Source organism: Helianthus annuus, chromosome 5 (assembly GCF_002127325.2).
Source record: "Helianthus annuus cultivar XRQ/B chromosome 5, HanXRQr2.0-SUNRISE, whole genome shotgun sequence".
Lineage (NCBI taxonomy): Eukaryota > Viridiplantae > Streptophyta > Magnoliopsida > Asterales > Asteraceae > Helianthus > Helianthus annuus.
The window spans coordinates 144,478,094-144,492,303 of NC_035437.2; the positions used below are offsets into that span (position 1 = coordinate 144,478,094).

Genomic DNA, 14,210 nt, shown 5'->3' on the forward strand with positions numbered 1-14,210 from the left:
CCCCGATCATTCTAAGATTCAAAAACTTGTTTGCTATCTGTTCCTTTTCATTGAGAGGGCAGAACTTCCTTTCTACCATACTTTTGAACTCCTCCCATTCCATGTTATATATCCTATCACTTCCTCTTGACTGGAGGATAGTGTTCCACCATTCTAGAGCTGCATTCTTAAATAAATTAGAAGCAAACATTATCTTATCTTCTTCAGCACACTTGCTTATTTTCAGAACAGCTTCAGTTTTCTCTATCCAGCGTAGAGCTGCAATGGGTCCTTCATTGTCAGAAAATTCTATTGGTTACAGGACCAGAATTCTTTGTAAGAACAACCATATGGCATGGTTCTTCTTCTTTTGGGAATGGGCGCTTGAAGTACGGGTCCATTGTTTACGCTGTTTTCAGGTTCAGTTGGTCGCTTACTGCTATGCTTAATTTTCTTATTCGCTTCTTGAACCGTTTGAATAATAAATGGCATTGCATCTATAATTCCTTGTGCCACTATGTGTTGAACGGCACTATTATCCATTTGGTTTCCATTGTTGTTTGGATTCTCATTATTCAGATTATCGTTATTCGAGTGGTTGTCGTTCTGGATATTATCATTCTGGTTTTCTTGATTCACTTCGTTGTCCATCTGAATTTTAAACAATTACCACATATTAATATCACCAATAATATTTGAATATAGCCAATCACATGACACGCACTTTTGGTCAAAAGCGTCGAGCATTGCGACTTTTACTCTATTCATATATTATGCATCTATTACACACCAGTACTGAATTTAAAATTACAATACCGACTGAAAGGTAAAGCTACAATACTAGTAGTATGCATCCGTAGTTTTTTTCTAACACATACACACATATATTATTATTATTACTATTACCGTTCCTGCCATCACATTCATGGATATGGATTCATCCAAAAATCCATATTGCGCTCGTCGTATTTCCATACGAGACGCTCTCCCACCTGTCGCATTCTCTCACTGCTTTCTAAAATTTCCTCACCAAAAGTCCTAAGTTCTTGTACGTTTTCTGCACTCATTAGGGGTGCAGGTTCTGGGACTGGGTTTGGAATTTGGGGTGCGGGTTCCTGGTATGGAGGTATAGGGGCCTGGTATGGGTAGGAATTTTCTAAGATCTCTCTAATGTATGCATCACTAACGTTGTAGGGATCTTGAGGATCTAACCCTGGGTAGGCTCCTAAGTTGGGTATTGGCACATTTTCCGGTATCGGGTAACGTTGCACATAGTCCTTAACATCGTTCCACCAGGGGTCGTAATCGTTTGGGTCTAGGGGATTTGGTGCAGGTACCCTAGGTATCTCCTCCGGGTTGAAATCATGCATTTTTACTTGATTTCCAAGGTTTTATATTTCCATGGTTGATCAGGAATTGGTGGTTGTGGTTGGGGTGCTAGCATTTGCTCCAGGTTTGGGTCAGCTGCAGTGGTTGCTAAAATGTGGATATTAGCTATACCCCTATTGAGCATATCCTGGGCATAGGCATCGGTTTCTCTTTTAGCTGCGGCTAACACTCGCTGTTCCTGCAACTTTTTCATACGTTTTCTACGCTCGTGTGCTCCCCGACTGAACCATCCCCTCTTTTTCTGAGGAAATGGCTCTTCAGATTGAGCCTTAAACACAAAGATTCCTTCTTCCGTATCAGCAGAGTACCCCGAGAGGGCAGGCTGAGAAGAGGAGGTGCCTTCGCTCCTAGGCGAACCAGACAATTGACGATACGCGTCAGATGGTCCTTGGTCGCAAGTACTGTAAACTAACAGATAGTCAGATAACATATAACAAGAAAATACAATTATGCACATATTTCCGTAATTTATTTCCTAACACTTTGAATTTTGATGTCAGCAGAACACTTCTGTGGCTGAATCAGTGGCATAGCTCTGATACCACCTTCTGTCACAACCCCCGATCCCAAATCCCCGGGAACGGGCGGCCGCAAGCCAGTTTCGGTGGTATCATGTTATTTATTCAATTTGGCAGCGGAAATTTTCATCAGGACCGTAGTTAGGAAATATTTTATCAGAGTAAACCACCACATTTTATAATATTAAACACATGGGTAAAACCCAAGTTTTCAGTACACATAATTTCATAGGGTACACCCTATTTTATTTAAGAAAAGCATCTATTTCTTTTTAGGTAACTTTATTGCCACTTTTCCAAGCCTTCAGTGCTGTCCAGCTGGCTTCTATTTGGCTTTCCCATTTTGTTACCTGAAACGCGTTTTAAAAACATTTTGTCAGTGGGAAATACTGGTGAGTGAATCCCAATTTAATCAAGTTGAAATACCAATCATTTTACAGTATTGAGGGCACATCCGCAATTACATTTGTTTCCAAGAAATAACAATTAACATCAGTGGTACTGTCATACTCAACTTGTGGAATATCACCACGCCAGTAACAAATTTTGTATACAAAACCCCAACATACCCACTATAATTGTATTCTTTACAAATACTCAATAACTGCTTTGTATATATTTAATTAAATGAGGTTTTGTAAAATAGTAACAAAAGGTTTACAAAAAGTGGATCAACTCACATTACTGTTTTAGGGTTTTCAGTAAGGATTTCCTGGGAATAATCTATAAATTATACAAATGCACGTGTGTTAGTATAATAACCCATTTTAACATTAGTAACACCCTCCCCGAGACGGCATTCCAACGACTACGTCGGGCAGAACCACGACAGCCGTTACGGAACCCTAGATCAATCGGGAAGAGTATCTAAAAATACGTCTCCAGGGGTTATAATACTTACATCGTAGCAGAACCTCGCTATTTAGGGGCTATAATACCCGACTATAATAACTTCTTATAGAATTTGTGATTCGAGAATGAATTGTGAGCGACGGAAAACGAAAGCTGATGCCTTCTATTTATAGTGCTGATACTGGACTTTCTCGCGGCCCGCGTAAAGAACAGGCAGGGCTTACGCGGCCCGCGTTGTAGGGGGTTTAGGCCGTAGCTGGTCCGAGTCACCACCTAGGTTCAACACGCAGGGGACACGTGTCAGCACCGGGTTCTGCCGCGTTCTTGATTTCTCGCGGCTCGCGTTAACTAACTTAAACTCTTACGCGGCCCGCTAGAGCTAGAGAAATCAACGATATCAGGTTCAACCCTGATACCGCCCGCGTAAGGTTGAGGTGGGATCCTACACGGCCCGCCTCAGCTTAATATTTATCGTTTTTTAATTTATTTTATATGTTATGATCTATTTTGGGCTCAGTTTTCACATACTGGATGTAATATAAGACATATTGGGACATTTTAAGATATATTAGGGTGTCGGAAAAATTATAAGGGTGTCGGTTCACGTTAGGGTTGTTATATTATGTGTGTATTTTATAGGTTGTTTACTGATTTTAGTTGTTTATTAACTAAAGATTTTGTACTTGTTTTTTTAGGTTTAGGAAGTAGGGTAAATTAGGAAGAAGGGATGTGAGGAAGAAAGGTTTACAAGTTTTAAAATAAAACCCTTCAAATTTGTTTTTTAACTTGTAAACCCCTCAAGTTTTAATACCTTTATAATTTGTTTTTAATTTGAGTGTGTGCAGGATGACCAAGAAGGACTGTTGATGTGTTCAACAGTGGTTGTTCCTATAAAGTATCTGAGGTGAATAGTAGGTTAAAATTGGTAACAAACTATTTACTACAGTGATTGTTATGATTATTCTAAGCTTTAACATTGAAAAACTTATTGTCAGATTGAAGTGGGAGTCTATTTGTGTTTAAATTTCTGTTTTTAAAACTTGCTCCATAAAAACAAAACTTTAGGGGTAGCTAACAAGATGAAATTGTAAATATTTTTTAGTTGTTTTATTTATAAGAAAAAAAACCAAAAAAAAATTCTTTTAAAAGACTTCCATATTGAACTGACAAGTTGTTGTTTTTGCAAACTAAGATAAAAATATTGGTTTATCTTTAATGTGAAAAAGACTAATGATTTTTCGAGATACTTGCTTGTGTTTCTAAACAGATTGATGCAGTTATCAAAATGAAGTGCAAAATGAAAGTAAAGTGCAGATTGAGAGTGAAATGAAGAATGTGTGAAGATGCATGGTAGGATCCTTCTACTACATTGCAGAGTGATATGAAGAATTTTGCCATACTTGCTTAATTAAAGATTGCTAGTTCACTGATCTACAACGAATGAAAGTTTTGGAGATTGGAAGCATCAGCTAAGGGGGAGTCTGTTGATGTCAGAAACTGTGTAGCTGACGTTATCCAAAGACTAAAAGAAGATAAGATGTTTGAAGACAAAGTTACACTATGAAGCTATTGTCAAGGGGGAGTTTGTTGGTGCATATTATATGACAACAGCTTAATAGTTTGGTTATTTAGTCTTTGGATATTTTGTAATGGGTTAGCATATTGGTTAGTGAGTTTATTATTTTAATGGGCTTGGAAAATGGCCTAGCCCAGTTAGAAGCCCAGTTCACAGACATGTGGTATATAAACATGTTTTGTGATTAGGGTTTAAACATAACTAGAGAAAACTGAACAGAAAGGCTAGAGAGAGAAAGAGAGTAATTTCGAATTAGGGTTTGGGAAGCAAGATCACAGAGAGTGGCTGTGAGGTTGTGTGAGTCTTGAATTGATTGTAAAACTGCTAGTTTGGATAATCAATAGAAGAATGTTTAATTGAGAATTCTGAATCTACTATTTTCTGTAACAACCTGATCTAGAGGATTCCGCACTCTAGGTTAGATAGACGATTCTGTAAAAGATCCAAAGGATTAAGGGACCTACAAATATAACACAGATAAAGAGTTTAATATAAGCAAATGATTAAAGAAATAAAAATACTATAAAATAATGTAAAACAAGGCAGAAGATAATATATTGTTGTTCAAGTCCATTATAAGCAAACGATTAAAGAAATAAAAATACTATAAAATAATTTAAGTTAGGCATCTGCTCCAATCTCAAATATGTAGCCCATTCTCGGTTAAGTTGGGCTAAAAATCCACCACCGGTGCTTGACAAGATTCGATTATGATAGGCTGTGTTGATTGCGAATGAAGAAGATGAACAAGATTTGATGATTAACATGCCTGATGACGCAGTGATGTGCGTCCGGTAGCGTAGGAAGAAGAAACGTCGTTGTTGTGTAGGGTTTGGGTGTGTGGATTATATGAACATAAATACGCAGATGAGTTATTTTGATGGTAATTGGGTAATTTCTCAAAAAAGAGGAAATATGTAATTTATTTTATGTTTAGGAAAATACGTAATAAGGCAGCTTAGGAGGGGGAATATGTAAACATCCCTTTAAAATAGGCCTGTAAATGAACTGAACGAACACGGAAATAGGCATGTTCGTGTTCGTTCATTTAACTTTAGACGAACACGAACGTATAATCGAATACAATTTTTTGTTTATGTTCGTTCATTAAGAAAATCGGGCATGTTCATGTTCGTTCATTTAAAGCCTAAACGAACACAAACGAACATAAGCGCAAAAAAAAAAAAAAAAAAAAAAAAAAAAAAAAAAAAAACTTAACTGAACATATTTGAATAATTTCGAAGGCTAGAGAGAGAAAGAGAGTAATTTCGAATTAGGGTTTGGGAAGCAAGATCACAGAGAGTGGCTGTGAGGTTGTGTGAGTCTTGAATTGATTGTAAAACTGCTAGTTTGGATAATCAATAGAAGAATGTTTAATTGAGAATTCTGAATCTACTATTTTCTGTAACAACCTGATCTAGAGGATTCCGCACTCTAGGTTAGATAGACGATTCTGTAAAAGATCCAAAGGATTAAGGGACCTACAAATATAACACAGATAAAGAGTTTAATATAAGCAAATGATTAAAGAAATAAAAATACTATAAAATAATGTAAAACAAGGCAGAAGATAATATATTGTTGTTCAAGTCCATTATAAGCAAACGATTAAAGAAATAAAAATACTATAAAATAATTTAAGTTAGGCATCTGCTCCAATCTCAAATATGTAGCCCATTCTCGGTTAAGTTGGGCTAAAAATCCACCACCGGTGCTTGACAAGATTCGATTATGATAGGCTGTGTTGATTGCGAATGAAGAAGATGAACAAGATTTGATGATTAACATGCCTGATGACGCAGTGATGTGCGTCCGGTAGCGTAGGAAGAAGAAACGTCGTTGTTGTGTAGGGTTTGGGTGTGTGGATTATATGAACATAAATATGCAGATGAGTTATTTTGAGGGTAATTGGGTAATTTCTCAAAAAAGAGGAAATATGTAATTTATTTTATGTTTAGGAAAATACGTAATAAGGCAGCTTAGGAGGGGGAAATATGTAAACATCCCTTTAAAATAGGCCTGTAAATGAACTGAACGAACACGGAAATAGGCATGTTCATGTTCGTTCATTTAACTTTAGACGAACACGAACACGAACGTATAATCGAATACAATTTTTTGTTTATGTTCGTTCATTAAGAAAATCGGGCATGTTCATGTTCGTTCATTTAAAGCCTAAACGAACACAAACGAACATAAGCGCAAAAAAAAAAAAATAACCCTTAACTGAACATATTTGAATAAACATAAATTAACATGATTGAACAAACATAAACGAACACAAATTAACGTAATTGAACAAATATAAACAAACACAATTTAACATTAGTGAACACAAACGAACAAGTTTAATATATTACAATTCATCCGAAAATACATCTAAATTAGGGCTCATAGACACTAAATTAAGTAGCTTTTTATATAAATTTTAAGTAAACGATTAATTGCATTTTAAAATTTCATTTTTATAACTAGAAAACTCAATTACTAATTAGTTATATTTATATAAGTAGTTAGAAAACCTAATATTTATATAAATATAGCTTTTTTATGTATTTACTAAAATTTAAACGAACGTAAATAAACGAACGCTCACGAACATAAACAAACGTTCATGAACATAAGTGAACAAACACAAGGTGTGTTCATGTTCGTTTACTTAATTGAACAAACAAAATTTTTTGTTCGTGTTCATTCGTTTATTAAATAAACGAACTTTCCGCCGAACAAGTTCACGAACAGTTTATAAACGTTCGGTTCATTTACAGGCCTACTTTAAAATATACCAGAGGAATCGAAGAATGATTGTCGAACAAGTTTACAAACAGTTTATAAACGTTCGATTTATTTACAGGCCTACTTTAAAATACACCATAGAAACCGCATAGTGAAGTTTATTATTTGTTTCCCGTTCATAAAGTAGGGGTGCTAAACGGGTCGTGTTCGCAGGTTGGCGGGTTCAACCCGACCCGAACCCGAAAATTTTACACAAACCCGAACCCGACCCGAACCCGAAAATCGTATCATACATAAGAACCCGAACACGACCCGAAGTTTCGTGGGTTAACCCGAACACGACCCGTTCAACCCGATTTTTTTTATTTTTTTTTCTAAAATTAATATATTAAAATTAAAATTTACTTATAAAACACAAATGTATATAATAATATCATATTTAAATTATAAAATCTATGTTAATTTCTCTTTTTAAGTTATAATCATTGCATAAAATACACACCTCATTTAATTTATGACATAAAATATATTGTAAAAAAAATATATTATAGTATAAATGTGTTAAACGGGTCAACCCGCCAACCCGACCAGGTTGACCCAAACCCGACCCGTTAACCTAAACGGGTTCGCGGGTTCAACCTGAAACTGACCCGAACCTGTTTAGACTAAACCTAAACCCGCGAATTTCGTGTTAGGTTCGTGTTGGGTTTTCGGGTCGTGTCAGAAATTCACGCCCCTGTCATAAAGTGAAGTTCCCGTACATAAAAAAAAACAAGTAGAAACTACCTTTATTATGCCTAAAAAATAAAAAATAAAAACCTGGTCAATTTGGAACGGCAATGGCAATTCCTTTATCTCTCTTGAACTGGTTTGAGGGGAAAGAGAGAGAGAGAGATGGCGATTCTTCAAGTTATGTCGCACCTCATCCCATCTTCTTCCCCTTCCTCGCAGATTAAACAACGTACAATTCCCTCCACTTCTCTTTACCTCAATCATCCTGGATTGTCGTTGTCGTTAAGTAAAAGAAACTCTAGAAGAATTCGTACCACTTTTAAAATCGCTTGCTCTGCTCCTTCTAATCAGGTAGGTGCCTGATTGTAATTTAATTTGATGATGAAGCCAGTAAGTAAGTAATTGGGTGTTTTGCAGAGCTCTGAAGAAGAATCTGTTAAAGAGAAAAGTGTGTCAGTGGTTCTTCTCGCTGGAGGGAAGGGAAAAAGAATGGGTGTATGTATTCTCTCTCTTCAATCAATCTTTATTTGCCCATATTGTTCGTTCGTTTGGTGACTCATTTGTTTGTTAACTTGTTTAATCTAACCTTAACCTAGGCTAGCATGCCAAAGCAGTATCTTCCGCTTTTAGGCCAACCAATTGCTCTATATAGGTAATCTTATTTCTCATTTCCTTCAAGATAATAGTCTTTATAATGTATTTGACACACTACACTATATGTTCACAAAATAGATCAAATTTATATGTTTTGGCTGGGTCAACCCAACTTGTTTTTATCTGCTACCCAACCATCCTGACCTGCTGCTAGTATTGCCAGCCACCTCTACTATTTTGACTCTTCGTTGTACATATTATGTTTGGGGTCATAATTAACTGCTTTTCAATACAATGCAGTTTCTACACTTTTTCACGGATGCCTGAGGTTAAGGAAATTGTTGTAGTTTGCGATACATCTTACCAGGACATATTTGAAGGTCTAAATGCCACTCTTCTTTGCTCCCGTTTTTTAACCTTTTTAAGACGTTAGTTATAAATAGTCGATGTGTTCAGATGCCAGAGAGAAGATCAATGTGGACCTGAAATTTGCATTGCCTGGCAAGGAAAGACAAGATTCCGTATACAGTGGACTTCAGGTTCATCCTTATTTTTCATGTAATTCTTATTCAGTACTTCGTTACAAGCAAAATAGATCAATCATCATGGCATGCTTAGTAACTATCCTGTGAGTAAAAGATATTTCTGTGCAAAGATGAGTATTTCTTTTGATAATTTTAACGGGAGTAGACATTATTGCTATAATAGTATTCGTATTCTCTTCTTATTCATAATGGACAGACAATTGATCTGACCTCTGAACTTGTATGCATCCATGATTCTGCAAGACCTTTGGTGACATCCAGTGATGTAGAAAAGGTTTGTTTGTTTGTTTGTTACTCTCAGTTAATCGTTTTCATCTCGAGTTGTATCTTTAATTCTCGTTGATTTTTAACAGGTTCTGAATGATGGGTTGCGAGTTGGAGCATCAGTACTTGGTGTTCCTGCTAAAGCTACTATTAAAGAGGTATAGATACATGCTTAATTGGGAAAATAACTACTCTTATATTTGAGTTCCTGTTTGTTTCCTAGATACTTGAATCGTTTGTTGTAGGCACGTATAGTCTAGTCGTCTTATTTATCTCGAATTGTGTTCAGGGAAATAGTGAATCATTTGTGGTGAAGACTTTGGACAGGAAGACACTTTGGGAAATGCAAACTCCACAGGTTTATATCCATACCCATACCCATACGTTTTTGTTTACAGGTCATCAAGCCTGAGTTGCTGAAGAAAGGTTTTTTTGTTTACAGGTCATCAAGCCTGAGTTGCTGAAGAAAGGTTTTGAGCTTGTAAATAGGTACACTTCGTTTTATTTCAAATAAATAAGGTGGAAATTTGGCTCATTAGATGGATCGATTGTTTTTCGTCTCTTAACGGGTTACACAAATTTGCTAAAATGAAAACTGGTCAAAAGTGTTCTTTTAACCAGCTAAAATGTATCTGTTCAGATAATTAGATTAGTGTTGCAATTTTCATTTGAAACAATAACTTATAACTTTTTATTTGGGTGCACAACAGAGAAGGCCTCGAAGTGACGGATGACGTGTCCATTGTTGAGCACCTCAAACATCCTGTATACATCACTCAAGGATCATATACTAACATTAAGGTACACTATAAATTCGATAACTTTATGTGAATACGAGATATGCATCTATAAACCAGTGTTATGTCTTGTAGGTTACAACTCCGGATGATTTATTACTTGCCGAGAGGATATTGAATACCGACTCATTTGTACCAGCTTAATTATTCAATTTGTTTGTAAATGCCATAATCAGTTGAATGGCAGATTAGGGGATACTAGAAAAGGATTAACAATCATAAAGTGCTTGTAATGAGCTTTACTATGCTCTTCTTGGTGTTTTTGCAGTTTTGTATCTTGAAAATGTCTGTTTTTTTAAAAGGATACAGTAAATTACAAAAATATCCCTGGTGTTGAAAATGTTTCTAATGGGTTCTACTTTGGTCTTGATGTTTGTGTGGATATTTGGTGATGAATAAGAATGGTGAATTATGGTTGTATGTTGTACCAATTTTAAAAGTTAGAACTGATAAAATGATCTATTGTGACTCAAAAGTCAAAATTTGAGGTTTGGTCAAAAAGCTGACAAAGGCTAATCTGAACCAACAGTGAAGAATTTGTTGGGTTTAATGGAAGGGTCGTATGCACACCTTTGGAAAATTAAATCGAAATCTTTAATATGCACCGTATGAGTCTACGATATAAGATGCGTATTAGGGTTGATTCAGACTTCAAAGTCAGTCAAAGGTTGACAATGTCCCCATTATGCGGAGTAATACGCATCGTATAGTCCTATACGATGCGTATCAGTATTAGGTTGTACTTCAAAGCTGACATCTAGGGTTCACATGCAACCCTAATATGCATCGTGTAGGCTTATACGATGCGTATTATAGTACAAGGTTGCTTTCTGTCACTCAAAAGTGACAGAAAGTGATTGACGTAAGCCCTATACGGGTCGTATAGGCCTATACGACCCGTATTGAATTTTATATTTGCATTCTGCTTCCCCTATTTAAAAGATCAAGAAGACAATGATATATATCGTCTTCGTTATATATTCACATTCGCTAACAAACATGTCTTGGTTCAAGCACATTTTCGGCGAGACGTTCGACATAAACACGAGCACGTTTATTCCGGAAAGCAGTGTGGTATAGCATTTTTTTAACTTGTTCTGTTTTTTTGTTTATGAAATACTTAGCACACCATTTGTATTAGGGGGTCTGTTGTCCTTGATTCTTACGATGGGGGAGGAAATGATGATCACGCGGAGGAGGTCGTGTCCGGCTTTCGTCTCCATCATAATGAATCGTTGTTGCCAGACCTTAACGAGGTAAGTATATATTTACATTTTTCTATTCAACGTTAAACTTACCATTACCTTTTACCCGTTAGTTTTTTTAGTTTGTTGTGCCCCGCCAACCATCGTTACCAGATCTGAACGAGGTAAAAATAAATTTACTTATTATTATGAAGGCTTTTAGATGTGCCGTTATGATTTAACCGTTGTTTTTTTTTTCAGTTAATCGTGCCTAGCTATGATCATGGTTATGGGTCTCCGTATTATGAAGCCGGTTACGGTGCCTCGTACGGACAGGAAGAATATGGAAATAACTTTTTCGTTAGTGGTGCCTCGGGAGTACAAGAAGACGTTGGTGAGCCTTCTTACGCGCAAGAGTCATTGGGTGACGAGCAACCCACTTATCCTGAAGTTCCGTACTAAACTGATCAGGTACTCCCGATAACAAACCCAAAACATAAAAAACCAAACACAACACACCAAAAAATAAACTTAAAAAATTCAGTGTCTTAATATGCATCGTATAGGCCTATACGATGTGTATTAGGCCAGCCGCCAGACAACACCTACACCTTCCAGTCTGCCATGTCTTTTACTTTATTCAATACGCATCGTATAGGCCTATACGATGCGTATTGAATTGGCAAAGTGTGCCAATAGACAGGCCGGTGTGCCAGTAGAATTCCCCTAATGGATCAAGGTATGGGAGGCTTCAAGTAAAGATCAACAATCAATGGAACATGATATCCTAACTACTGACAACGAGAAATCGAACAACAATCAATGAAAGCAAATACCCCAAGAGCTCTGATACCATGTCAAAATAACATAATATCAAGTAAAGATCAACATAACCCAAATCTAAAAGACTTAATTGTGACACTCTAGGTTTTCCCGAGCCAATATCGTGTAATGGCATTGTGTGTATATATTATTAAATGAAAATTTTCGTTCTATCTTGATGTGCTATGTGTTGATAACGTGTATGTAATATATATGTATGTGTATAAAATACTTGTGAACCGAAACCACGACTCGAGACCACCCGGTCTCGAGTGAACAACAAACAGTTGGGCCGGATTGGGCCATGCCGCTCGGAAACCCACTAGGGTGCACCAACTCGGTCCGGGTATAAAACCCATAAGAGTGGCCAACCTTGCCACTTTTCACCATTTGCAACATTTCCACACACACTCTTTCCATCACTAAAACCCTAGAGCACCAACACAAAAACCATCTTCTTCCCCTCTCGGATCCAACCGGCAACACTAGAACTCTCGGTTCAAGCTTGGAATCATCATTTGGAAGTCGTTCATCGATCCTCCATACCCTCACACCTCGGAACACAACCGGTTAGTGTCTTAATGTGTGTTAAGAGTTATGTGTGCTTAATGAATAAGAAACATGACTAGTTTAGAGGTCTTTTGCATGATTTTTGTATGATTAGTGAGTTTGTAATGGTTAAATGATGAATAATGTGTGTGAACTATTGTATGATAATGTTTTACTAAGATGTTTGAATGATAAATGATTAATAGCTTAGGATGATTTTTGCTATCCGATTCATGTTAGATATTCTAGGACAAATGTGTGTTTGATGAGATAATGCAAGATTTACTTGATCCTTGGTCACAACATTTCATGCTTGAATGATCTCATGAAGAACACTATGAATATGTGTTAAGTATGATATGAACATATGATGAACAAATGTTGAATATGATGAACAATGTTGAAAACATTTGAATATGTGAGGTTTGATCTGATTTAATTAGAATTTAGACAAGAAAACATGTTTATGAAATCCTATTGGTTAGTACACAATTTCATAAAATCACAATTCTATTGGATAGTACGAGTTGGACAGGTTCTAGAAGAACTTCAGGTGCACGTATCCGTGGTTGCCAGTCGAGACGCCCGGTTGCGACTCGAGACCAACACGTGACAACTCGAGACAGACTTCAAGGACTCGAGACCGGCAATGTCTCGACTTGAGACTTCATGATCTCGACTCGAGACTGGACTCGAGACTCCCAAGGTTGCGACTTATGCCGACATTACTCGAGATCTCATGGTTGCGACTCGAGACCACACGTTCTCGAGTCGAGACCACCTGGTCTCGACTGGGCCGTTTGACTCAGTTACTGGGCCATAATGTATGCTGGCATGTTTGGACTATGTGTTTAACTGGACTATGTGTTAACTGTTGCTGTTTAGCCGTGTAATTACTAGAGCAGGCCCAATAACTCAATAGATAACTGCATGCCTTCTATGTGTTAGATACATGTAGGATATACGTGATTACTTGTACCCCAAATCTGACCTATACTGGTAACCATGTTAGGACGTGGTGACCAGCAAGCTTAACCAAGTAAGCTAATCTACCGAGCAACCCAAGGTGAGTTCACAACTTAAAGCATGCATTCCCGGTGGATTGGGAAACGGAACTAAAAACAACACTATCCCCTTGTGAGGGATACAAACTTGCTTTTCTTCCCTTGTTACTAGGAACAAACTTACTTTTCTCCCCTTGTGCGGGACTCATAGTTAATTACTGTTTATACGGAATGCAACGGGCAACACTAAACGAAACTCTATCACTCAAGTCCCTACTACTTAATACCGATTAGTCGCCGAGGCCAGGCGAACGGGTTATTAGTTAATAGCGCTATTTAGGTCTTACCAGCCTCACACCGTGCCCGTGTATGGGATCGGGAGTGAATTAATAGACTCTGGCAAATCCGTCAATGATGATAGAACATTGACAAACGGGGCACTTTACGGAAACGTGCGGTCACATGAAGTATTCGGTATTGGAAAAACAGTTTAGTCGCTTACTTATGGGGTAGCTCCCCATGGCATGTATAAACGGATAAATTAACTGGTGAAACAAGTTTTTGGTAATTAAAAACTGGACAACTCGTGAACTCGCCAATATTTTTGTTGATACCCTACTGAACGCTTTGCAGGTACCCAGTGACTCCGGAGCTTGCCACTTGGGGATG

General features: G+C 37.2%; 1 protein-coding gene across 1 annotated transcript; it reads left to right on the top strand.

The window, feature by feature from the left end:
• Window positions 1-7,811: 7,811 nt before the first annotated feature.
• Window positions 7,812-10,331, top strand: LOC110941536 (2-C-methyl-D-erythritol 4-phosphate cytidylyltransferase, chloroplastic). The gene is made up of 11 exons (XM_022183177.2): window positions 7,812-8,133; window positions 8,200-8,277; window positions 8,379-8,434; window positions 8,677-8,756; window positions 8,833-8,915; window positions 9,118-9,195; window positions 9,275-9,343; window positions 9,475-9,543; window positions 9,628-9,674; window positions 9,896-9,986; window positions 10,058-10,331. The coding sequence occupies exons 1-11, from the start codon at window positions 7,945-7,947 to the stop codon at window positions 10,124-10,126; spliced, it is 909 nt and encodes a 302-aa protein (XP_022038869.1). The 5' UTR covers window positions 7,812-7,944; the 3' UTR covers window positions 10,127-10,331.
• Window positions 10,332-14,210: the final 3,879 nt, after the last annotated feature.

Excerpts from the sequence above, each read along its gene's own strand:
- LOC110941536 (XM_022183177.2), top strand. The coding sequence starts at position 7,945 with ATGGCGATTCTTCAAGTTATGTCGCACCTCATCCCATCTTCTTCCCCT. Across the intron at positions 8,278-8,378 it reads GGAAGGGAAAAAGAATGGGT|GCTAGCATGCCAAAGCAGTA; the intron begins GTATGTATTCTC and ends ACCTTAACCTAG. Across the intron at positions 9,196-9,274 it reads CATCCAGTGATGTAGAAAAG|GTTCTGAATGATGGGTTGCG; the intron begins GTTTGTTTGTTT and ends GATTTTTAACAG.